General features: G+C 54.0%; 1 protein-coding gene across 1 annotated transcript in view; it reads right to left on the reverse strand.

Moving 5' to 3' along the window:
- Positions 1–2,962: 2,962 nt before the first annotated feature.
- Positions 2,963–23,760, reverse strand: part of PADI2 (peptidyl arginine deiminase 2) — a 43,777-nt gene continuing 22,979 nt past the window's right edge. The window contains exons 7-16 of the mRNA XM_003989524.6: positions 18,121–18,299; positions 16,273–16,376; positions 15,488–15,599; positions 14,865–14,972; positions 11,992–12,143; positions 10,046–10,190; positions 9,260–9,353; positions 7,462–7,547; positions 6,635–6,763; positions 2,963–5,988 (exon numbers count right to left, since the gene is read on the reverse strand). Of these exons, the coding sequence (XP_003989573.1) occupies positions 5,755–5,988; positions 6,635–6,763; positions 7,462–7,547; positions 9,260–9,353; positions 10,046–10,190; positions 11,992–12,143; positions 14,865–14,972; positions 15,488–15,599; positions 16,273–16,376; positions 18,121–18,299 (1,343 nt within the window). The 3' untranslated portion in view covers positions 2,963–5,754. The remainder of the gene's footprint in view (positions 5,989–6,634; positions 6,764–7,461; positions 7,548–9,259; positions 9,354–10,045; positions 10,191–11,991; positions 12,144–14,864; positions 14,973–15,487; positions 15,600–16,272; positions 16,377–18,120; positions 18,300–23,760) is intronic.

Raw genomic sequence — 23,760 nt, forward strand, 5'->3', positions numbered from 1 at the left:
TGACGTCTATTGTATACTTCTCTTTTAGGTGTTATAATAATAAATTTTTGTTAGCCATTGCAGTCAGACTAGCCGGACTCTGGGGATTTAAGGAATGTGCCTACTCTTATAGTTGGGGCTCAGCCTGGCAGAGAAGATTCTAGAACTATGCTTTCAAACCTGGTAGCCACTTGTGGCTATCGAACACCTAAAATACGGCTAGTCTGGGGGCACCTGGGTGGCTCAGTCAGTTGAGCATCTGACTTCAGCTCAGGTTATGATCTTGTGGTTCGTGAGTTTGAGCTCTACACTGGGGTCGCTGCTCTCAGCCTGTCAGCACACAGCCCGCTTTGGATCCTCTGTCACCCTCTTTCTGCCCCTCCCCTGCTTGTGCTGTCCCCAAAATAAATAAATATTTTAAAAGTATGGCTAGCGTGAATGAAGATATAAGTACAAAATATACATCAGTGGTCAAAGACTTACTATAGAAGAATGTGAAATGATGTGGTTTTGGGGGTGGTCTGGAGTTGACAGCCAAGAAAGAATTCTTGAGATGTCTTTGGTGCAAAAGGTGTTTTTTTTTTTTTTAATGTTTATTTATTTTTGAGACAGAGGGAGACAGAGCATGAATGGGGGAGGGTCAGGGAGAGAGGGAGACACAGAATCCGAAACAGGCCCCAGGCTCTGACCAGTCAGCACAGAGCCCGACGCAGGGCTCAAACTCACGGACCGCGAGATCATGACCTGAGCCGAAGTCGGCCGCTCAACCGCCTGAGCCACCCAGGCGCCCCCAAAAAGGTGGTTTTATTAAAGCACGGGGGGACAGGACCCGTGGGCAGAAAGAGCTGTCCGGGGATTGTGAGGAGTGACTGACTGTATACTCCTTGGGAGTTGGGGGAGGTAAAGGCAAGGGGAGGTCTCCAAAAGGACTTTCATAGGCTACAGAGGACTCACAGGGTCCTGGAGGCCTAGCTATTGTCAAGCTAAGGTTGTTTTTCCCTGGAGGAATGGCCTACTCTGCCTGCCTCAAATATTCGTCCATGTGCTGCAGACTATAAGGAAATTTAAATTTCTCTACCATTTCCTACTTGCCTTTGTTCCTCACATCACTATGGAGGGGAGGGTGATGTTGGGGCTCCAAGAAACTGAGTCTACAGGATTCTGGAGATGAGGCTATTGATAAGATTGCCTTTTTCTTGTAATTTACTGAGACATCTGTAAAGTGATGGAGACTCAGGTCCCACATGACTGTGATCTCTATCAATTAACCATTGGTTTTTCCCTTTCCTTTGTTCTTGGGCAGCCAGGAGTGCCTGAGGAATGTCACACAAGTCCCACCTGGGGAGGACAGGGGGTTTGTCGGGGTCAGCTTGCCTTATGCTCCCTCATCATGAAATATTTCGCTGATATTTAAAATGTTTTTAAATGTTTATTTATTTTTGAGGGAGAGAGAGAGAGACAGAACGTGAGTGGGGAAGGGGCAGAGAGAGGGGGAGACACAGAATCTGAAGCAGGTTCCAGGCTCTGAGCTGTCAGCACAGAGCCCGACGTGGGGCTTGAATTCACGAACTGTGAGATCATGACCTGAGCCGAAGTCGGACACTTAACCGACTGAGCCACCCAGGCACCCCGATATTTTTAAATATTGATTACACGTTGAAATGGTGATAATTTGGATATATTGGGTTAAAGGAAACATACTAACTTCACCTTTTTTTCTTTTACTTTTTAAAACATGGCTACTAGAAACTTTTAAAATTGCATGTGTAGCTTGCATATTTCTATTGGAAAGTGCTGTTCTAGAAGTCTCAGGGTGACTTCCAGCAATCCTGAGGTAGGTGAGTAGCCAAGATATGAAAGTGTCACTAGACTGGATTTAACACACCAGCATCCTCTGGGGAGTCTCAGAAATGGGTGGGTCAGGAAACCACAGTGAAGATTGCCTTTGCTATGGCTTGGGCCACATTAGTTGGGTATAAAACAGAGGATGACCTCAGGGGGCTGGACCCATGGGTTAAGTCTGGGAGTATAACTAGTGACTTTCATTTTGCAGTGGCTCCTTAAAATGGCATCACCAGAATATCAGTCCAGAATTCCAAGGTGGGGCTGAGGGGTAAGACCTCCTGAGGTATACCCCCAAAGAATCGGGAGTGGCTTCTAGGCCCAGCAAGCAACTAGGTGGCTTTATTTTAGGGCTTCAGAGAGTTTCACGAAGTTTCACGAAGACCGTGTTAGACCATGGCTATGTAGTATGGATTTTTCTACCATGGGTCAAGTCACAAATATCTACATGTAACAATTCCATATAAGAATATGATATTATCTACAGCAGTGGATACTGTTGGTGCCCTGCCGGATCGTCTTCTGGTTATGAGCCCATTCCCCAGATCCTGTGACTTTGCTGCTCACTGCAGCTGTGATCCCCTTTAGATGATTGCTCATGGGCTACTGGTGTCCCCTTGCCCATTGGGAGAGCCAAAGTCCCCATCACCAGTGACTGCCTGGTGCAGGTGTACAAAACTCTGCCCCCCCTTGGGATGACTCTGAGCTGCCTCATATGTTCCAGAGCTCTTCCTTCAGTGAGCAGGCTGAGGCTACACCTCAGGTCACATTCCTCTTTGGCTTCTTCCCTTTCCTCATCCTGCTTCCTCCACCCCCTTCCTGGTTTCTCTTGGACGGACTTAATAAATAATAAATCATTTGTTCCCAAATGCTCACTCATTTCAGGGTCTGCTTCTGGGGAACACCGCCAGAAAAACATAGCCAGACTTTACTATGGGTATTGGTCTTGACCTTGGGTGGTGGCCATGTAATACATATGCATTGAATGTGGAGGGGGTTCTAAACTCTTGAGATTTCCTTGCTGAACCCTGACCTTGAGCCCAGAAGAGCAGGAACTGAGCCCACCAGGACAGGGCCCATGTGTGGACTGCTTCACTCCAGGCTGTGTCCGTGAAACAACAATGAACATCACACCAACACGTGACTTCCCCTCTGATGGTTTATTTTATTGCTATTTATTCAGGCTCTTCCCCAAACATCTTTCGATCTCCATCATGGCCTCTTGTCCAGAAAGTTGAAACCGTGCCCTGCTTCTTGCCCTCGTCACAACACCCCCCCCCCCCCGCCTTCCCTCTTACACGGAATATTTCAAAATAAAGATCGAAACAGGAACTTAGCTGAATTTTGCAACACAGAAGTGTATCCTAGGCCTACATTTAGAGAAAGTGGGGGACGGGGAAGAGCAGTGAGTCCATGGGGTGGGGGAGGCGTGCACGCGGAAGGCAGTCACACGGGGTGGGAGGCAAACAAGATAATAGGTATCTGAGTCCTGGGGGCTCCAGAATCATCAGAAATTACTGACTTCCCGATGGGAAGTTTTAGAAAAATCTATAACACACACTGTCTCCACATGGGAGGCGTTCACTTCCCCTTAAGGTAGACTAGAGAAAAATGAAAGAAACCCCAAACCCCACATTAACCGAACACACACACGCAAACACACACACGACAAACTCTAAGTCTCCAGATAAACTCCTTCAAATAGGCACTCTGGGGTTGCAGATATCTGGGGCTTTGGCCCCAAAAGGCAGGGGGGCACGATAGCTTCTGAAAGCTCTGAGGTCTGATCTGTCGGGTGGTACCGGCCCAGCTGGATGGGAAAGGAAGCTGGTCTGAAAAAGAACCTTCTACCTTCATCTAAAATAGTGACTTACAGGAAGTTCTGTGCCCTGTGCATTTCCTGAATGTAGCAGGTTGGCGTTGCTAAAGAGCGCATCACTGAGATGGCAAAAGCTGGCCATTTAGATGTGGGCATTGCATCTGGAGACCTGACTGGCTCCACGAAGCAAGGACAAGGTGCAATCTGCTGCTAACCACCGTATCCTCAGAGCCCAGCACTGTGCCGGGCACTTAGTAGGCCTGCAACAAATGCCTGCTGATTGAATGACATAAGCCAAGAAGAAAAATCCTGTTCTCTCAAGAAGACGGATGTATAACCTTTTCATTGGTTATAAATTGGCTCTTTTTAAACTCTCAAAGTGGAATTGTACTTTACTTATTCTCCTGACATCAGCTGGCCCTACACTTTTTTTTTTTTTAGTTGAAACTGAGTCTTTTTGGTTGGAGCCAGGGAATTAATCTAGTTGTGTCCAAATTAGTGGTTGCTCAGCAAATGCACTGGTGAACTTCCGTGGGACAGACGGTCTGTCTGAGGCCAGCTGCTGGCCCAGAACTGGCTGTTCGGCTGGAGGCCAGGCCAGGTCCTTACACGTTGAGTCTAAGATCTGGGGAGGACAGGTGGGTCCTTCACTGTACCCTGGGGGGCAGGGCTGAGCTTGGCTGGTGGTGAAAAAGTCCTTGTCTAGCTGCCTGGAGGGATGGCGTCAGGAATAGGAAGTAGAGGCAGGAGAGGAGGGAGGTCAGGGATTGCCCAGAGACTGGAGAACCAGGAAGCAGAAGGCTATGGTGGAGCCCAGGTGTCTTCACGCACTGCACTCTTGGGCACAAGGATGCTGGTGTGGGGGGATCAAGCACTTGGGGGAGCCTGTGTCCATCTGAAAGACGAGGTATAAGGAGCATCTTGAAAATGGAGAAGGCTGTTCTGATAAAATCCGCTTCCAGGGAAGGTTCTAAGGTAAACGATTGGACCCTCAGGGAATAGGGAAGCTAGTCAATGGCGTCTACACTGCAGAGAGAAAGCCAAGGGGATCGGAGCGAGGCAGGGAAGGAATGACTAATTGGAGGCAGCCACCTGGACACCCCAAGAGAGCTGAATTTGAAATGATGTCAGCAGTTCAAGGTATGTCTGGGGGGGGGGGCCAGGGTCCCTTTCCATGGGCTCTAACTTGACCTTCAGGGCATGGCTACCAGAACTGGTGATCCCAGAGCCTCCAGAACCTCCTTCCCTTCTCCCCTCTTTCAATTTTGGACAAGAGCCTAAGGACTCTTTGGGGGAATGATTTGGGTACAGGGTTTTGGTTTTCTTTTTTGTTTTTCGTATCAGGGTTATACAGACACTGGCCAAGTGCACGGCTGTTTTCAGGAAGGACAGGGTTGAGGCTCACCAGGGTGGTTTGGGCGGACGCTAGGGCCCTTCTGAGAGATGACAAGGTACAGATATCCCAGATTCCTCACCTCTTGCTGCCAGTGGGACAGAATCCTTGTCAAGTCCCTGCCGGGCAAGGGGAAGTTCTGGGGGGTTCAAGGAGTCTGGAGAAGGAAGGGAGGAGGGAATCGCCAAGGCACCTGTAGCGTAAGCCCTGACAGTTGGGTTTTCTCTTCGGTGGCTCAAGTGCCTGACTTAAGCTTTGATTGCTGAGGTAGCCACTTTAGAGAAGGCTATCTGCAATAGGCATGTTGCCAGCCACAGGACTAGATAAAAAGCCAGGCTTCTTCCTCCCCCCAGGCTCCTTTGTTTTAGATTTGGTTGGTTTCTATAGCTGACCATCTGGGCCCCTGGATTTCCCTCTTCCTGCGCTTTAAATTCCAGCTCTTATGTTTTAAGCTCACCAATAGGAGCGAGCCCGCAAAACCCTAGCCCCCTCCCCTCGACCCCCCCACCAAGAAAAGCAGAACCCCAGGCCTGTGTGGTCTCTCTCTCCCTGTGACCTCGCTGTGTGGCCCCAAGTGTGCCGTCCCATAGGTAACAATCCTAAAGTTTCCTGACAGTTACTGCCGAAGGGTATCTTGCGATCGTAAAGAACCACGAGGGCGGGCCCAGCCACGATACGGGTTATGGGTGAGCTGAGACCCGCACACGGCAGCCCCCTGAGATCAGGGTACCATGTGCCACCACTTGAAGGCGAAGGGCTTCCTGCGGACGTTGGTGCCGCAGTGGACTTCGCCCAGAAACTTGTGGTAGGCCGAAATGTCATCCACGAAGGTGCAGCAGAGGCCCAGGGGCTCCAGCAGGGAGCGCACGTGTGTCTCCAGGCAGCATACCTCCTCCACCTGGGGCCCGAACGGCTTAGGGATGCCCAGGTCCTTGTCCAGCACAATCATGTTCACCTGCCACGGGGGTGAGGCACCAGCTCCGTTTAGTGAGCGCCTACTACTCGCCTGGGCCCTGTGCGAAGCTCACTGAACCTTCCCAGCTACCCTACGATGCGAGTGTGGTGATTATCCCCACTTTACGGATGAGGAAACCGAGGCACCGATGGGGCGAAGCAACCTCCTACGTGGCAGAGCTGAAGTGGAAAAACCAGGCAACCTGCCTCTGCACGCACGCGTGGGAATATGCACACGCACACGCACGTGGTCAAATGTGTACATATGGGCGCGTGAGTATTTGCGTGTGCATCAATAGGTATCTGTGTGTGTGTTCTAACCTCCCTCCTTCTCATAGAAGACTCTCCTGCATGACGACAAGGATCCCTCCTGTCCATAAAGGTCTTTTTAACTCGGAAAGCCCTTTCCGATCTGTTAAAGGATTTCCGGGACCCCCGTGAGGCAGCTGTAGGATGGGCATTCTCACCCCTACGAGGGAACGCCGCCCCGAGAGGACAGGTGCCTGGGGTGGATGGGCGAGGCCACGCAGCAGCTCATCCAGGGCGGGGACCTGGACTTCCCGACCCACAGACTTAGCCGAGGGGACCTTCTGGCTCTGGCTGCCCCTGGTTGGCCCCGACGAGGTTTGGGGCCCCGCGTGCCTCACCATATTTGGGAAGTAGGCTCTGGCCTGGCGTTTCTCATCCATCTTGAACAGAGCGGGCAGATCGATGATGTCCTGCTCTGTCAGCCCCAGCTCCTTCTTGAGGATGTCACGGTTCCAGTCCAGGCAGCGCTGGGGGGGGGGGGGGGGGGGAAGGGAGGGTAGGCAAGCAAGTCCGGGGACACTCCTGCCATCTGCGCCGACCCTGCTCCTGTCTGCAGCATCACACCTAGGGCCCCAGCACTCCAGGGAGACTTCCAGCACCTACCTAGCACCCCGCCACCTCTCCAGTGCCCCTCCCACCAGGGCTCAGTAACGGTGGGAATAAAGAGAACAAGACAGAAGAAGGTCACAGAATGACGCTTGGTAGAAATGAGACAGGGACTCAGAAGGGGGGATGCATCCATAGCAAACTTCAGGGAGCACTGATCCCCTAAAAAAAAATTAAAATCCAGGGCATATATTTACACACGCATTTCCTAGAAAGCAAGTCCGAGGCTTGCATCATATTTTAAAGGCGTGCGCCTCCCCCAATGTCATGGGCCTTACAGAACCCTTGGCTCTTTAGCACTGCCTGATGCACCTTCCTTCCCAGGTCTCCTGCCTGCTCCTGGCCTCCGCGGGCCGCCACAGCCTGCCTTTGTCCCTCCATTTAGCTCCCAGCTTTAGCACAGCAGCAAAGCAGGGAGGCTGGACCGGAGGCTCATCGAGGCCCTTCCCTCCGTCTTGGACCCTGAACCCTCGGTCGTTCCCTGTGGAAGCCCTGAGGACGTGAGAGGCGTCATTGGGCACAACCCCATCCCTCCCAGGGCCCCCTGCTCCGGCCTCACCTGGAAGTATTGGTTCTCTTGCACGAGACTCTCGCTGGACAGAATCTTGTTGATGGTGATTCGCTTGCTGCTCATCCCGCCCAAGCCTGTGGAGGTCAGAGGTCCCAGGGGACAGTCGAGCCTCAGGTTCCCAGCCTGGGTGCTCCCCTCTGTCAGCACCCCCCCCCACCTGCTCCCAGCTATTGGGCTAACTGCTGGGAGGGAAGAGATGGGGCCAGGGACAGGCAGGGACCCAGGAAGGTAACCCTAGGGCAGGGGAGGACAGCACACACACTTCCTTCTCCAGGACGGGCCATGTTGCTTGGGCCAAGGAAGGGGTGGCTTGCTTTCTCTCTGGCCAGAGGGTGGAGTGGTACAGGTTGGTACCCGGGTCTCCCCCCGCCGGAGCCTGCTTCTAAGGACCAGCAGCTGCCCAGGGTGAGTGTGGCGAAAGCAGGAGGCCCAGAGGTCGCCCTCGCTGTTTTCTAGAGCTGCCTCATGCTTGGCCCCTGCCCTGGTGTGTGCCTGCACCTGCCTCCTAATCCACGCACGGCTTTCGGTCTGATTAGTCCTGCCTAATGCTCGCTGAGCACTCTTCTAGCTGTTTTACATGGATCAACTCAGGAATCTTTCCTATATTCCTAGGAGGTAGCTGTTCGCATGAAAGATAAAGAAACTGAGGCAGAGAGAAGCTAAATGACTTGTCCAGGTCTTTTAGCTTTGGTAGACCCTGTATGCAGACCAGGCAGTCTGATTCTAGAAGCTAAGCTATTAATTCTTCTTCTTTTTTTTTTTTTTTTTTTGTGCCTGATCTGGGAAGAGTTGGCTGGTCCATCGCACTTCCCAATCTTGCAGCCTGTCACTGGCAAAGAGATTGGGGCTGTCACACCCTGCACCTGTGCTGCCTCCACAGTGCCGCTTGGACCTGTCCGTATAAAGATAATGGCTCCTATACCCTATGGGTAGCTTTGGGGGTGTTTTTACTATATAAAGAAGCCTCCAGGAAATCCAGACTCATGCTGGCCAATCCAAGAAAAACAATTCCCCATCGGTTGGGAATAAAAACAGGACAGTGGTCTTAAATTGGCTTTGTCTATTCTGGCCCCTAGTCACTATCAAGAGCACTGCCTTTGGATACGGAGGGCAGTGATGTACGTAAGTATCAATGAGCCTTAGGAACGCAGACTTTTGGGAGTAGGCAGACTGGAGATACCAACCTGAAAAGTGACAAAAAGTAATTTAAGAAAAACGTGTAAGAAATTGTTACGCCCTCTGTAACCTGGCTCGTCGTCTCCAGCCGATCAGCTTTCCCTCTTTCCATAATTAATTCAAGAGCACACCTAGTCTCCGTCTGCATCTGTCCCAGTTAAGTGCATGCCTAAATTAAGCAGATAATTTCTCACTCTGGGACTGACAGTAACGACGTCTGGCTGTAGATCACGTCAGGCTGTTCCCACTTTTCTTCCTGTCCGCCACCTGCATTACGTATATTTTTCTCTATCTCCCTTTCAAGCTCCTCAAATCCAGATCACAGGTCAGTTAGCTCTTTTTGGGGTCTGGTGCCACTTAAAGTGTCCACTTTAAATGTGTATGCTGATAATAGGGAGCAGCGGGCAGCTCGATGGTCCAGCTGACCACGGCGAAGGTCACAAGAGGCCGGGGCTGCTTCCCACCATGGTGACCTCACAGCCCGGAGCCGTCCAGACCCCCAGAAACTGGAGCCGGATGCTCAGGGGCAAAGTGCTCTGCCCCCTCCTCCTGGGCGTCTCTCTGGGGGGCTCAGCTCCCCACTCCCTGCCAAGGGCCCGTGGGCACTCACCTTTGAACATGATGGCCTCCCCGTGGCCCTCCCTTTGCTTCTCTCGGAAGAGCTTGTAGCAGGCCGAGGTACTGGCCATGAGCAGCCGGAATTGCTGTGAGAGAACATCCAGAGGGACGGTGTCCACAGAAGGGAAGTGGCCGAGGAGCACGAGGGAGCCCCCCACCAGGGACTCGGAGCCCCGTCTGCCTCTTGTCTCAAGCCTCCCCGTGCCAAGTGGCACAGACGGCCTGGCAGGGTTTTCTCCGCAATGCCATGGAGTCCAAGCTCAGAGTCCAAAGTGACTTCGGGCAGAATGGAAGAGCTTCTCCACATGGCCAAGAGGCCGGGCCACTTGTATAACATTCCCAGGGTATGCCACTGCAGCCGTTCCTTTCCCTTCAGAAAACAAAAGAGCCCCAGGCCCACACCCCACAGCTCTCCAGAGCATTACAGTAGCCCCTAGCCCTGTGATTATTGGACACTTGAACTGTGTGGCTAGTCTGAATCGAGACGTGCTGTTCCGGGTAAAGTACACACCAGATTCTGAAGACTTGGTATGAATAAAAAAATGTAAAATCTCTCATTAATAATTTTTAGATTGATGGCACGTTGAAATGCTAATATTTTGGTATATCGGGTTAAAAATTGACCCTGCCACAGCGACAACGTGCAAACCAACTTGAGCCTACTTCCTTCTTCCTCTCTGCGGTCCACTACCTCTAGATCCTGCCCTCCGCTGACGAGAGCTGGTAGCACATGAGTTCTCCTCTATCCTACTCACTCAGGCCTCAGCGGCCAGCTCACCTTTGTGCCTGGGATGGGGACGAAGGTCATGAACTCATCGACGTGGCCCACGGTCAGCCAGTCTGAGTAGAGCTCCACGGGTGCCTGCACCTGCTGGGCTTGCAGGAAGTCCCGCACCACCTTGGTCATCCTCCGACCACCGGACCTGGGGTAGGGGTGGGGACGAGGCAGCTCTTCAGGGGATTTCCCGCTGTGCCTGCCTCACCAGAGGGCCTGCAGGAGTTCAGCCTCTGGAACCTAGTCTGTATCGAGGGCGGCATCAGCCAAAGTCACGGGAAGGAGCCTGAGGCTCAGGGCTGAGAGATCCTGGTGCAGGCACAGGAAGGCTTTTGCGCCCAGAGGCAAAGAAGGAGGCCGTGGCTGCAGCCATGGCCTGTATGAATGGATGGCACGGAGCCCAGCCTTCAGCCCCTTCAGTTCCTGAGGGTGTCACGGGGTAGAAAGAGGCCAGCTTCTGTGCTCAGGGGTCCTGGCTGGACTGCTGGAGGGGGCTAGGGCACAGGCACAGTTCGAAAACCTACCCTAGCCCATGTGCCTCTTTGTTCCATTAACTTCTACTGATCTTCGATCTTTAATCAGTTTAAGCAACACCTCCTCCAGGAAGCGCTTCCTGTTAGACTCTCTGAGGGCTTCGATGTCCCCAGTACCCTGAGACTATGACTCCAGGCCTTTGCAGTGGCCAAAATTCCTCTCTGATCTGGCCACTGCCCGGGTCTGCTACCTCCGTTCCCTCCCTTTCTCCTTGCTCTACTCGCTCTGCTCGCTATCCCCCAAGGCTTTGCTTTTGCTGTTCCTTCTATTTGAAATGCTCTTTCTCTCTGATCTTCCCATGGCTGTTCCCTTCTCCTTCAAGCCTCAATTCCCAAGTCATTTCCTTAAACCCACAGAGGCTATTTATTTTCTGTACTCCTCCTACCCTAGCTGAAAATTTCCCAAGGGCTGGGCTTTGTCTATTTGGCTCACTGTTGTATCCCTACAGCCTAGAACAGTGCCCGGAAGAGGAGGCCCTCAAGAAGTATTTGTCTCTAAGGAGCACTCCCTGAACTCCCCGAGGGGGACCTATCTTTGGGTTCCCCTGGCTCCCTGTGCTTCTATCACTGTATATGTCCCTCCTCTGCCCCTGCTGTTTCGTGTCTGTGATCTCCACTGTCTCCCTGAAGGCGGGGCTGGGCATCATGTTTAGAACGCCATGACTGGCACAGGGCTTGGCACTTGGCTGCTACTTGGAAAATACCTGCTGAATGGATGAGTGACTATGGAGTGGAGGGTGGCAAGAAGCTAGACCAATGGTCCCTTCCTGGCCAGTGGCCTCCTCCCAGAAGGTAGAGCATCCTGTGTGGCTCAGAGGGACTTGGTGGCCAAATCCTGGCTGGTCCCATATAGGCAGGTTCCTGGCAGCCCTTTTGTGAAAGGAGGACCAATAATTCTTCATTGTGAAATGAAGACCAATCGCTCTTCCCACTGACTGTCCTGATCAAGAAAGAATCTGCCTTTTCACTGGGAAGTGGGTCACCTGGGGAGGGAGTGACGGTGTTACGGACAGGCCAGGGAGCCAGGACTGGTGCTCTGGGGTAGGGCCACGTCTTCGCAGCCCTCTTTTATGCGTGGGTGCCCCCAAGGACTTATTGGCACTCTCCCGCTCATTCTCTGTCAATTACCTTCTACGGACTCCTTTGTCCCTTCCCTACCTGGTTTATAGTCTCGCTACACACCCTCCCATTTGGGGACGAGCTCTGTATTTAGTTTCATATTAGATCCTAAGTCATGCTAAGATGCAAAGGCCAACTTGGTTTCATTTCCAAGCGTGTCTGCATCTTTTCAGAGTTGTGGAAGGGGTTCGTTCTCCCAGCCCATCACTCCACGGGTGAGCAGCCCAGGCCACTCCTAAAGAGAAAGAATGACTCCTCCACCCCTGCTCCCCCCAGCCCCGCCCTGGCTTCTCTTACAGAGGAAAGCTGCTTCCGATGAGGATCCGGCCCAGGGGGTATGTCTTGCCGTTGACAGTCACTGGTGGACTGACCTCCAGGTTCCCAAAGGAATCGAGGCTGGTAACAGGCTCATAGAGGGGCTCCCGGGTCACGTAGCCGAAATCTGGGCCCTGGGCATGGGGCACACACCCATCATTAGTCTCCTGGAGCCCGAGGTCCTCAGCCCCCTCTCAGCCACCATCTGATGACTACTCTTTCACCACCTTTAATCTGACACTTAGCGTCTAGAGCCTTGCCCACGGTCTTCTTATTCCCGCCAAAGAGCGGGGGCTGGGCACGGGGAGGCTGAGTTCGTGAGCGCGCTGGTGTAAGGGTGGGCATGCCTGACGGTATACGAGTGTGTATTAGTGTGTGTGTGCGCCCTGGGTCTCTGCATGTGCCTCTTCTTCTCAGACACAGAGACGTATCGGTGACTTCAGAGTTAGTTCTCAATTTGTGCTGTTGAAATCCCCGCTGATTGCTTCATTTATCTGACCCTTGGTTTCCCAAGCTATAAAAAAGAGGCATCCGATTAGACACCGGAGAGAGAGGGTGGTAGATTGTACCGTTGTTCCCAGCAACTTGCTACCCTTTTCCCAGTGAGAAGACTTTGCATCCTGAGCCGTGGCTGGTATGTGGGTATCCCCCCGTGGAAGGGATAGAATTCCCCGCCTAGTGTTGGACTTGGTCATGTGACTTGCTTTGGCCACTGGCACGCGAGCAGAAGCATGCGTGCCAGGGCAGAGCAGAAGCCGTGAGATCCACCGCGTGTGCCGGCCAACTCTTTCTCTTCTCCTTGTGCTAGGAGAATGGCATTTCCCAGGCTGGGGGCTGCTCCTGCAGCTGGGGCTCTAGAAGGCGGAAGGTGTGCGGAAGCCGGACTGCAGGTGACCAGCCAACAGTCACTGCCGAGTTCAAGCAATACATGGACCGTTAGTCGTTAGCCATTGAGATTTGGGAGTTGTTTGTTACTGCAGCCTTACTGAGAAAAGCTGACCGATACATGCGGGAAATGACAGACACGCAACATATAGATCATCCCACCCATTCCCAGCCCACCGTATTTGTTCACTGAGCCCAGAGGCAGCCTCTGAATCCTTCTTAGCACAGAGCTCCAACAAACTGGAGTTGACACATAATATAGCCCTCTAGTGACTCTTGAATTTTAAGGTTCCTGCCCTGACTTTTTGGTGAAAAAGTAGGGGCCTTGCTTGGAGACTTGCCTTGGGGCCGGGACGAAGCTTGCCTGACAAAAATTCTTGTTTGAAAAGAAAACAATACCGTGGGGTGGGAAGATGTGGCTTACCCCGGCCCAGCCGAGGGCTCAAGGGACAGCCGTGCCCAGTGGGGTGGATGGCTGCAGCTTAGCGCTTTCTCGCCTGGGAGCCCCAGATGGCAAGGTGTGATTTGCCGGGAGCTGGAGCAGCTGGGTTTTATGGCAGCACAAAGCCCGGCTTGGCCCTGGCCTCTGGGAACAATGCAGCCCGGGGCCTTGGAACCAGGCCAGCCTGGAACAAAGAAGGCAGGTGGTGACCCGGGAAGAGTGTGGGAGCAGGAGCTGGGAGGCCTCGGTTCTCATGCCTGCGGCCACCGTTGCTGGTGGCCAGTTTGATTCTACCCCTCACAGTGTGGGAAGAAGTGGACGGTCCTCACCGAGGACGCTGTCTAGGACTGTGGACTGATAGCCATAATGATGGCTAGTAATGACCATCGTAGTAGGTGCGGCAGGATGCCCCAGATGTGCCTTCAGTCCTCACAACAATACGGTTTCTATCCCCACTTACAGATGCGCAAACTGAGGCTTGAGGAGGGTAAGACGCGAGGCCAGTCTCTACCATCTCACCGTGGCGAGGGCCCCAGGTTAGGGAAGGTGCTCAAGAAGTAGGTGTGACCCTGTGGCCCTCTCGGGACTCCAGGAGAGGTTGCCACGCATGTGACCTTGGGAAAGCCCCCTGACCTATCCCCGTGTCTGCCTCTTGCTCCATCCAAGCATCCCCTGCCTGTTCAGGGTGGGAGGTGAGGACAAAGGAGACAGGTTTCGGTTCTGCCCTTATTGCGCCAGTGGTTCAGGGCATGAGTGGGGTGGTAATGGCCTCTAGAATCAGGGGGTCGGATTGCTTTAAAGAAACACATACACTGGGGCACCTGGATGGCTCAGTTGGTTGATTTCAGCTCAGGTCATGATCCCAGGACTGTAGGATTGAGCCCTGTGTTGGGATCTGCATTGGGTGTGGAGCCTGCTTGAGATTCTCTCTGTCTCTCTCTCTCCCTCTCTCTCTCTCTCTGCCCCTCCCCTGCTCTCTCTCTCTAAACAAAAACAAAACAACAACAAAAAAAACCACACATAAGCTAAAAAACCACAGCTTCAATGAGCTTTGAAGTTGGAACCACGATTTTCGACAATGGCTTCACTATAATTTTCCTCTTTGGAACTTATTTTTCTGCAAGTGGGGGGTGGGGCAGGGGCAGGAGTTAGGGTTCTCCCATTTCCTGTGAGATAACTCTCCTACGAGAAAACTTTTTAGCCAGGGGATCAAAAAAGTCACGTCAGGGTGCTTTTCACTCCTGCCTTCCCAAGTGGGTGCAAGTGACAACAATAGAACATTTATCGAGCACTTGGGGCGTGTCAGGCCCTGGGGTAGTGTCGCACTTTCCTATGAGAAAATTCTCCAAGGAAAGGACCTTGGAGGTCACTATCCCAACTGACCCATTCTGCAGGGGAGAAGATGGAGGTGCTGGGCCACAGTCTAATTTGTCAAGGATGCCCAAGGTCTCCTGACCTTTCTGTGCTGTAAGAGTCCTCAGGATTGTTTCCCCTGCCCCTCACCCCAAGGTGGCCCTCAGCATCTCACCAGAAGCTGCTTCATTGGGAAGTCCTTCAGGTATCCATCTCGGGGGGAGTCCAGTACCACAGGGAAGCCTTTATGGGGGGCCTCTATGTAGCCAAACTCAACTTCATCCTGTGGGGACACCAAGGAGAGCTGTCAGGCAAGCCAGCCTCCCCAGTTCTTTTCACTAGCAAACGACGGCAGTGGTTTCTTACATATCCTTCTTCAAATAGTCTCTGCATGCCCCAAGCACGTTTGTACTCATATCAACCCCATTTCTTAAAACATAATCAATAACATCCTATGTACATTTTCTTGCAAGTAACATCTTTGTTTGAAGTGCATTCTGTATATATAGGTTGGCTTCTTTTTAGCTGCTGTATAGTACTCCACAGTAAGGCTAGCCCATCATGCCATATCCCAGTCGCCTGTGGATAAACATTTAGGTTGTTTTATAATCTTTTGCTGCTATAAGGAGCAATGCTGCAGTGAATTGCCTTATACATTTATATCTCTGTGCACATGTGCACGTATGAATTGACAGCAGAATTCGCATACATGATGCTGCTGGGTGCCAGGACCCTGACATGAAGCCAACTCTCCCTGCGTAGCCATGCCCACGTCCCTCCCAGCACGGGGTTCCTCACCTGGATCCAGCGGTCGCCTCGATTCACATACTGGAAGCAGACCTTTAGTTCACAGTTGGTTTTCTCAACCAGGTTCTTCACCTCTTTCAGGAACAAGTAATTGTCCTTCATGCTGAGAAGTTTGGGGAAGAGAGGGAGGCCAGGAGGAAGGGTGAGGAGGGACAAGGGCCAGTCCAACCGAGGTGGCAACAAGCAGCTGGCCCCTCCGGGCTGTGCTGGGCAGATGAGGCCACAAATGCGTTCGTAGTGACCTTTGCAAAGGTGGAGCCAAGGCCAAGCGAATTGCTCTAGTCGCGGCGTTTGCCAAGGTCACAAACCAATAAAACGAGAAAGGGGACTCTTGCCCCCACCTTCCAGGGGATGGGCCCGGGGCCTCAGGGTCCCATTGGGCTTGACCGGCACCCATGCAGGCCCTGCTTTTCCTTGCCTCTCCTTTGCTGCAGGTGCCTAGCACATAATAGATGCTCAAAAAAAAAAAAAATGCTGCCTAAGATGAGCTGAACACCCATGGGAGGTTCCCAACCAGATGACACGGGCGAGAGTGAGAAAAGAAATGATGGCTATCGTATTTGAAGCACAAACTGTACCAAGACCTTGGATTAATACTTTGCCTGCTTCTTTTAATGCCCACGGTGACTGTGTGATGTCAGCATTTCAGAGAAACGGAGGCACAGAGAGGCCCCGCGGGTCGCCCAAGGTCACACGGGCGGTAAATGACGGAGCCAGGATCTGAACTCAGATCTGTCTGCCCCCAAAGCCCCAGCGTTAGCCGCTTGCTTGCTTACCAGCACACGAACACTGACAAGGGAGGCAGGATGTTGGGGGTCATGATCCACGGAGCAATCCGGAACACCACGGTGTCCGTGAAGATAGGTGTCAGGGGAATCTCCTGGGCACGGGACAAAGGAGGGGATCACAGAGTCTGGTTAGGGTGCGTTTCAGGCCTGCCTCGTAGAGCGGGTGGAATCGACAACCAGCCTACATTTGTTGAACACGCGCCGCGTGCCGGGCCCTGGGGCAGCGTCACATGTGCCATCTCCTTTCTGCCCCACGGCAACCCCAGGGGGTAGATACTATCATAACCCCTTGCTTTGCAGGTGGGGAAACTGAGTCACAGACCTCTAGTCACAGGCTTGTTATGCAGCTGCCCACGGGCACGTGATCAGCAAGGGGTGAAGCCTGGATTTGAACCCAGGCAGTCAGGCTGCCGCAGCCATACACAACCACTATCAGATCTTGCCCCATCGAAGTCCACTTCCTGAAATTGGCCCACGGGACGGCCGAGCCAGCCCCCCGCCTTCTGCTTCTGCTCTGGGCACCTTGCCCTTTTCTACAGGTGAACGTTTCAAATGTTTGGGGGGAATTTTGCAATGTCCAGGTTGTTCTTTAAGGAAACGTTCAGAAGGCTTGCCTGGAACCTGAGGGAAAACAAGCGAACTCCAGGGTTCCTTTGTGTACTTGGCTTTGAACACCTACAGGCAACGGCACCTGCCCTTGGCAGAGAAGGCGGGAGCGGACGGGACTATGGGCCTCGCTGGCCTTTCCTGCCTGGGCCTGCTTTTTCAATCTCTGCTGGTTTCCACTAGGGGGGCCGGTCTGACACCCCGATGGTCAGGCTACTCCAGGCACAGGTGGGAACAGAAGCCTTCTCCTTACCTCGTCCGGTTAGCGTCACCTTTCCTGCCTTTCTTCTTCTGAGGGACCTGAGGGATTCTGAGGAATGAGTTCCTACAAGTTTGGATGCTCGCAACGGCTCCAGAAGGAGAAACTTTTGCCGTTTGTTTCATAGACGGGGAAACGAAGGCCCGGGGGCAAATTCACCTGCCCCGTGTCTCAAGGGCTCGAAGCCGGGCAGTCTGACTCCGGAGCCTGTTCTCAGAAGTCTGAGCTAGACCCCAGCCTCACCTTCTACAGAGCCCATTGTGTCCTGGCCCGAAGTGGTCTGGACCTGACAGTGGGCACGAGAGCCAGGTCCCTCCCTGTATCTGAGTAAAGCGGGCTGGGCCCGAGAGGTGGGAGTCTGGGCCTAAGACCCTTGTCAGCAGGATACGTCTAAGTGAGGGTCGCTTCTCCTCCAGAGGGGCAGGTGCCCTCCTTCTTGTCCGGTTTCCCAAAACCAAGAACAAAGATGGGTGACATATGTGGCCATAGGGTGGGGGTGTGACCTGGGGCTGGGATTTGGGGTTCAGCCTGTGGGTCAGAGTTGGTGTAAGCCACAGTCGGGTGAGGGGAGAAAAAAGTGGGGCATACGAGTAGTCGATAAACCTCACGTGTGTGGCCCAGTTTGCTCCCTGCGCTAACCAGGAGGGATCTGTGCCTCGGAACCAGGCCCACGCTACTGCAGGGGGCGGGGCGGGCAGACCAGGGCACAGACGTGGGGGATGTCAGAAATGTCACGCACAGGGAATCCTGGGGAGTCGGTGCGGCAAGCCGGAGGGTCCCCAGCGCACGGCTCCGAGGACCCTCGCAGACACGTGTGGCTGGGGCGGTGGGGGGCATCTAGGTCTCCAAGCTTGGGGTGGTCCAGGCTTGGAGGGCAGTGGAACGAGTAGGGGCCCCGAGACGGACCCTCTGGAAGGACTCCACCTGGTCCCCGGAGGCAGCCCTTCATGCTGGAGGCCTGGAGCCCTCACCTCGGCCATGTACTCCAGCAGGCTGACGTGGATGGACACCAGGCCCGGGAAGCCCTCGTCGGGAAAACGCAGGCCTTCCACAAAGAACAGCAGCTCTGCGGAGCCGCCCGTGTACTTGACCACGTGGTAGAGCTTCCGTCGGCCCAGGATGTGGATGTAACGCTGGCCGAAGAAAGGATCTGGAGGGAGAAGGGCCCATGTCAGGTCCCCGCCCCCACCAGGGGGCAGTGTCAGTGGGGCAGGGGGCGAGATGGAAAAGTAACTAGTCCTCTAGACTTAGGGAGCAAAGCACAAGCAGAAAACGCCACCACAAGGGCCATGGCCCGCTCGATGTCCCAGCACTGTGGCCCGCTCGCCATGTGGCATGGAACCAGACGACCTCTCTGGCTTCCGGCTTCCTCGCCTATGAAATGAGCCTGCCCTCCCCGCCACGGTATACACAAAATGGCAGCAGATGATGGCTGAGCAGCTAGCGGGGTGGAGGAAGGACATTACGTCCCTGAGTTACAGATAAGGAACCCGAGTCTCAGGATAGGGAAATGGCTTCTCCGAGGCCACACAGCCAGCAAGTGGCCAAGCTGGGACACAAATTCATGTGTAATTCTGAACCCCAATCTCCCTTCCCCCTTAATAAACAAAACGTCGCTGTGCCCATTTGCACCCCAAATTCCTGTCTGCGGAACAGAAGTCACGTGGGCATGAAGAACCACACGTGGTCTCCGGCTGTACCTTCTCGTGGCTCTTCCCTCCGCTGGGAATGGTTGTTCCTTTCCTTCCAGGCCCGGATGTGTGTCCCTTCTGGGAATTATGCCCAGATCCCCCAGAGACCAAGCCAGGGGCTCTGTGTGGAGCATCTGCAGCCCCCCCTCCTTGCCCATCACAGACTCTCTGAGGGAGTATGATCTTGGGGGCTAGTTGTCGGCCCTGAGAGACTGCCACCTGGGGGCAGAGACAGGCCTGGCCGGGCACGAAGCCAATGTGGCACATGCTCATGTTGAATAAATATCTACCCAATGAACCAATGGCTTCCGCGCCATGCCCTATAGATTTTTCAGGCCAGAGCACACGTACTGAATTACAACTGTGTTGCCAGCATGGGCAAGGACCTCTGGGGAAGGATAGAAATGGTCGGGATGTAGCGTCTCTCTCGGTCTACACACGGTGCTCAGCCAACGAGAAGGTAACGCGGGTGTGGGAAGCGTCATAAGTGAGCCACAGGAGAGAGATCCCGGCAGTTACTGGGGTAGGGAGGGTAGGGGAAGGGAGGCAGGGCGGGAAGCATGCGAGCAGAGGAAGGGAGACTTTGAGAGGCCCTTTAGGGTGGCAGAGGTGGGGTGTGGCGAGGAGAGGAGATACTTGCATTGCCAAAGGCATGGAGGTAGGACCCTATGCAGAGCTTCCAGAAGGAGTTTCTTTATGCCCTGCAGAGCTGGAAGGGCAGAATCAGGCTCAGCTTAATACTCATCGTCAATAACAATGGTAATGATTAATGACCAGTCAGCCATGGGTTAGAACATGTCACCGGGACAGTCCTGGTACAAATAGGGTGCTTGATTAAAACGTGTAAATTAAGGGGCACCTGGGTGGCTCAGTCGGTTGAGCATCTGACTTCGGCTCAGGTCATGATCTCAGGGTTCGTGAGTTCGAGCCCCGCGTCGGGCTCTGTGCTGACAGCTCAGAGCCTGGAGCCTGCTTCGGATTCTGTGTCTCCCTCTCTCTCTCTCTCTCTCTGACCCTCCCCTGCTCACACTCTGTCTCTCTCTCACAAATCAATAAACATTAAAAAAAAAAACCCTTGTAAATTAAATGGAGGAATCTCAGAAGCCCGGGTTCAGGACAGTTCCTCACATTAGGACAATATGCTCAACTAGACCCTGGTATAGGTCTGGTTAACCTATTCATCTCGCTGAGGGCAGGTGACCCTAGTGGTTATGACCTCCAGAGTCAGAGAGACCTGGGTTCAAATACCGCTCTAGCTTCACAAGCACAACCTTAGGGAGTTCACTTAACCTCCCTGAGCCTCAGTTCACCCGTTTGTTAAATGGGGCTAATAACACCGATGCCACAAAGTCGTTGCAAGATAAAAGGACGCAGCATCGGTAACTCAGGGAAACCCAGTAACCCCGGGTAACCATCAGTAACCCAGCTGGGGCCTGTTGGCATTCGTATTACAAGAGCCCGTCAGTGAGTTGGCACCGACCTTCCTGCGAACCTCAGGGCCTTCTCATTGAACGGCTTCTGAACAGAAGGCGAAGAAATAATACCTCACCTCACCTTGCCTTGGATGGGCCCAAGAAATGAGGCAGACAGACTCAGACACCGGATGTGCCAAGGAGCTCGTCACGGCCCGACCCGGAAACAACGGCGTGCGCCCTGAGTACCTCCCGATCACCAAGTAGATCCGGATGGGTGTGCGTAATTGAGAAAGTTCTCTTCCAGGCACTCAGGCCCACCCGTATGTCCCAGGTTGCACTTGCACTGATGCTCAGGGGAGAGGGCTCAGGCCTAGAAGCGGACCTGTCTTCGCAGGAAGCTCCAAAACTTCCCCAGGACTCTGGGCACTTGGGCATTCGGCCTGGGCCTGGGCCGGGAAGGGGTCTGGTCAGGTAGCTGGGTCAGGTGCCAGGACACCTTCTTGCCCATCTGCAGGTGGTATTCTCCCCCTCGAGGCCTGCAATTTATGTTTCTCTCTTTCTGGTGACTTGGGTCAGCGCCGGGCGGATCGATTCCTTGGTGGGAACAATCCAGCCACTGTCCCAAGGAGCCTCCTTCCCCCCCTGTCCCCAGCTTGGTGCGGGCCGCCTGGGCATGGCCGGCTCTCCCTGCGGGACGCCACAATGCCCTTCTATTGAGCAGCCCACATGCCTCGGGCTGGGCCTGCCAGCCACCCTGACCTCTCCTTGGCCCCAGGCATTGGCCCTACCGGCCGGCGCGTGGTATGGGTTGGCATAACCCTTCTGGTCACTTTGGAGCCACTCCACCTCCCAAGGAGGCTCCTTGATAGTGCGACCAACTGTCCTGGTTTGCCGGGGACTGAGCGGTTTCCAGGAGGAGGGATTTTCTGTGTTAAAGCCAGGAAAGTCCTGGGCAGACTGGGGCACGCTGGTCACTGTATCCTTAGAGGACGAGGTCAGGTCCCAACGTTGGGGTCCTGGGGCAGAATCTGAGGCTGGAACACAGATACCTGTGTCTGCCTGAAAGCACTGGGGACCTCTGTCTATGGCAACGATTGTAATGAATAATCGTCAGAATGATCCCAACAGAAGCAACAGGTGCCACCTTTAGAAGCATTCCACAGGCCGGCTACTGCGCTGAGCACCTGGCACCTGTTCCTTGTTTAATCCCCACCGTGAGCAGGGACGGTCAGGCCTCTCATCATCCCTACGTCCCAGATGAACTCACAAGGCGTGGGCTTGTGAGCAGACTTGCCCAGATGCAGGGTTTGAACCTCCCAGGCTCCGGAGTTCCCTCCTGGGGTCCCTTGGCCTCCAGCCCGGCCCCCAGCCCTTGGGGGACACAGGTGACACACCGCATTCATGTAACACAACACGCTCTCACCCATCGCCATACTCAGATTTTGACCAAACCCGAAAACCTTTGCCCAGAAGGAAAGAAAACCGTCACAGATGGATCGTTCCCTTCCCCCCACCTGTTCTTTCCAAGATTCCACGTTTTGTGGGGAACTATTCTGGAATCGTCGCCGTGTCAGGAACGGGCCCCCCTCGCCCCTTGGGACAGCAGCCCAGATAAGACAGACGGGGCGACGGAGCCTCAAGGTGCTTGTCTACTCAGGGCCCATCTCGGATGGCAAGTGAGGGGCCGCGATGTGATCGCGGGGCCAGATGGTGACCCGCTCCAACTACCAAACAGGGCCCTCTGGATAACGTGCAGGTGTCACCGCCAGCAAATCATCCCGTGTTACAATTCAATGTCACGGTCGAGAGGCACCGGTGGAGGCCCGGTCCCGCCGGCAGCCCCTGTCGCTGTGGCAACCCTGGACTGGACGGGGGTAAACATCAACCTCTCCGGCCCCCTGGGGGCAGCAGAGCCGGCCTGTCTCTGGGGACGTTCCAACCTGTGTGAGGTCACTGTCCGGGCCCAGGGTGGATCAGAGGGAGGACTGGCCTTGGGTGGCCGCTGTCCACTGCTGTCCTGGTTAAATCACCCCCCGCGGTGAGGGTCCAGGGCCCCCGTGACCAACTCCTCGTGGTCCTAGCAAGCCTGTCCAGAGGTGGGCCCCAGAGGTAGGCCGGAGATCCGGGGCCCCCCGGACGGCTGGGCACACAGGGGAAGCCCCGCCCCACATCATGGCAAATTGCAAAGCAAACTATTTTGCTGAGAGAGGCTTTTAATACATAAATCAGATCTTGACAGCCCCTTGCTTAAAACCCTCTAATGGCTTTCCACTGCACTCAGAATAAAATCCAAGGCCTCTCTCTGCATGCCCTGGCCTCTGCCCAGATCGCTGACCTTGACTCCAACACAGCCACCACTTCTGGTCTCCCTTTTCCTCCTCCAACGCCCCAAGCTGGTCCGCTCCTCTGGGCTTTGTATGTGCTGTTCCCTCTGCTTGGAACACTCTTCCCTCAGCTCGTGAATGGCTATTTCCTCCCCATTGTTGATTTGGGTCTCAGCTCAAATGTCACCTGCTCAGAGAAGCCTTCCCAGACCTTCCCAGGCTAGCGAGGCCTCCCCTCTGTCTCTGATGTTCCCTATTACTTGGTGGGTATCGTTCCCTCCAGTTGTGCTCCTTATCAGGTCTCCCTCACTAGGCCATCGCCTCCCCCACGGCGGGCCGGGACTACAGAGTTCACTGCCAGGACCCCGGCACTGAGAATGGCACTTGGCACTGAGGGGGCTCAACGTGTATTTCTAGAAAGAATGAGACAGAGCGGGCAGCTGTGAGGGCTAGTTCTGTGGTGGAAGCAAGCTCCCTGCACAGCGGGGACCCAGGGTGCCCTGTCACCTTCAAGAGGAGCAAGGGGTCAGCTCTGCAAAGGTGCCCAGAACCTCATCGGAGACCCTTTAAAAGTTAGAAGGCAGTCGGGGCACCCAGGTGGCTCAGTCAGTTGAGCGTCTCACTTTGGCTCAGGTCGCGACCTCACGGTTTGTGAGTTTGAGCCCCATGGGGGGCTCTGTGCTGTCAGCACAGAGCCCGCTTCGGATCCTCTGTCCCCGCTCTCTCTCTCTGTCTGCCCCTGCCCTGCCTGTGTATGCGCATGCTCTCTCTCTTGAAAATAAATAAACATTAAAAAAAAAAAAAAGAGAGGTCGTTCTCGGCTCCAGAAAGTCCGAGATGGGCAGAAGACACCCAGGGAAGTGATGGGTGCATATCAGGAAGGTGATGTGGCTCTAGAAAAAATGGACCTCAAAAGCCCTTCCTCCTTTGGTTCATGGGGAAGGGGGGACTCTAGGTTGTACGTAAACCTGCATCACTACAACTCCTTTGAGGCGGGAGAGGCCCATCCCTGGGGCCTCGTGACTTCACAGGACAAGAGTGCTCCCAGTGGCTATTTCTTTTTTTTTTTTTTTTAATTTTTTTTTCAACGTTTACTTATTTTTGGGACAGAGAGAGACAGAGCATGAACGGGGGTGGAGCAGAGAGAGAGGGAGACACAGAATCGGAAACAGGCTCCAGGC

The sequence above is a fragment of the Felis catus genome, chromosome C1 (assembly GCF_018350175.1).
Source record: "Felis catus isolate Fca126 chromosome C1, F.catus_Fca126_mat1.0, whole genome shotgun sequence".
NCBI lineage: Eukaryota > Metazoa > Chordata > Mammalia > Carnivora > Felidae > Felis > Felis catus.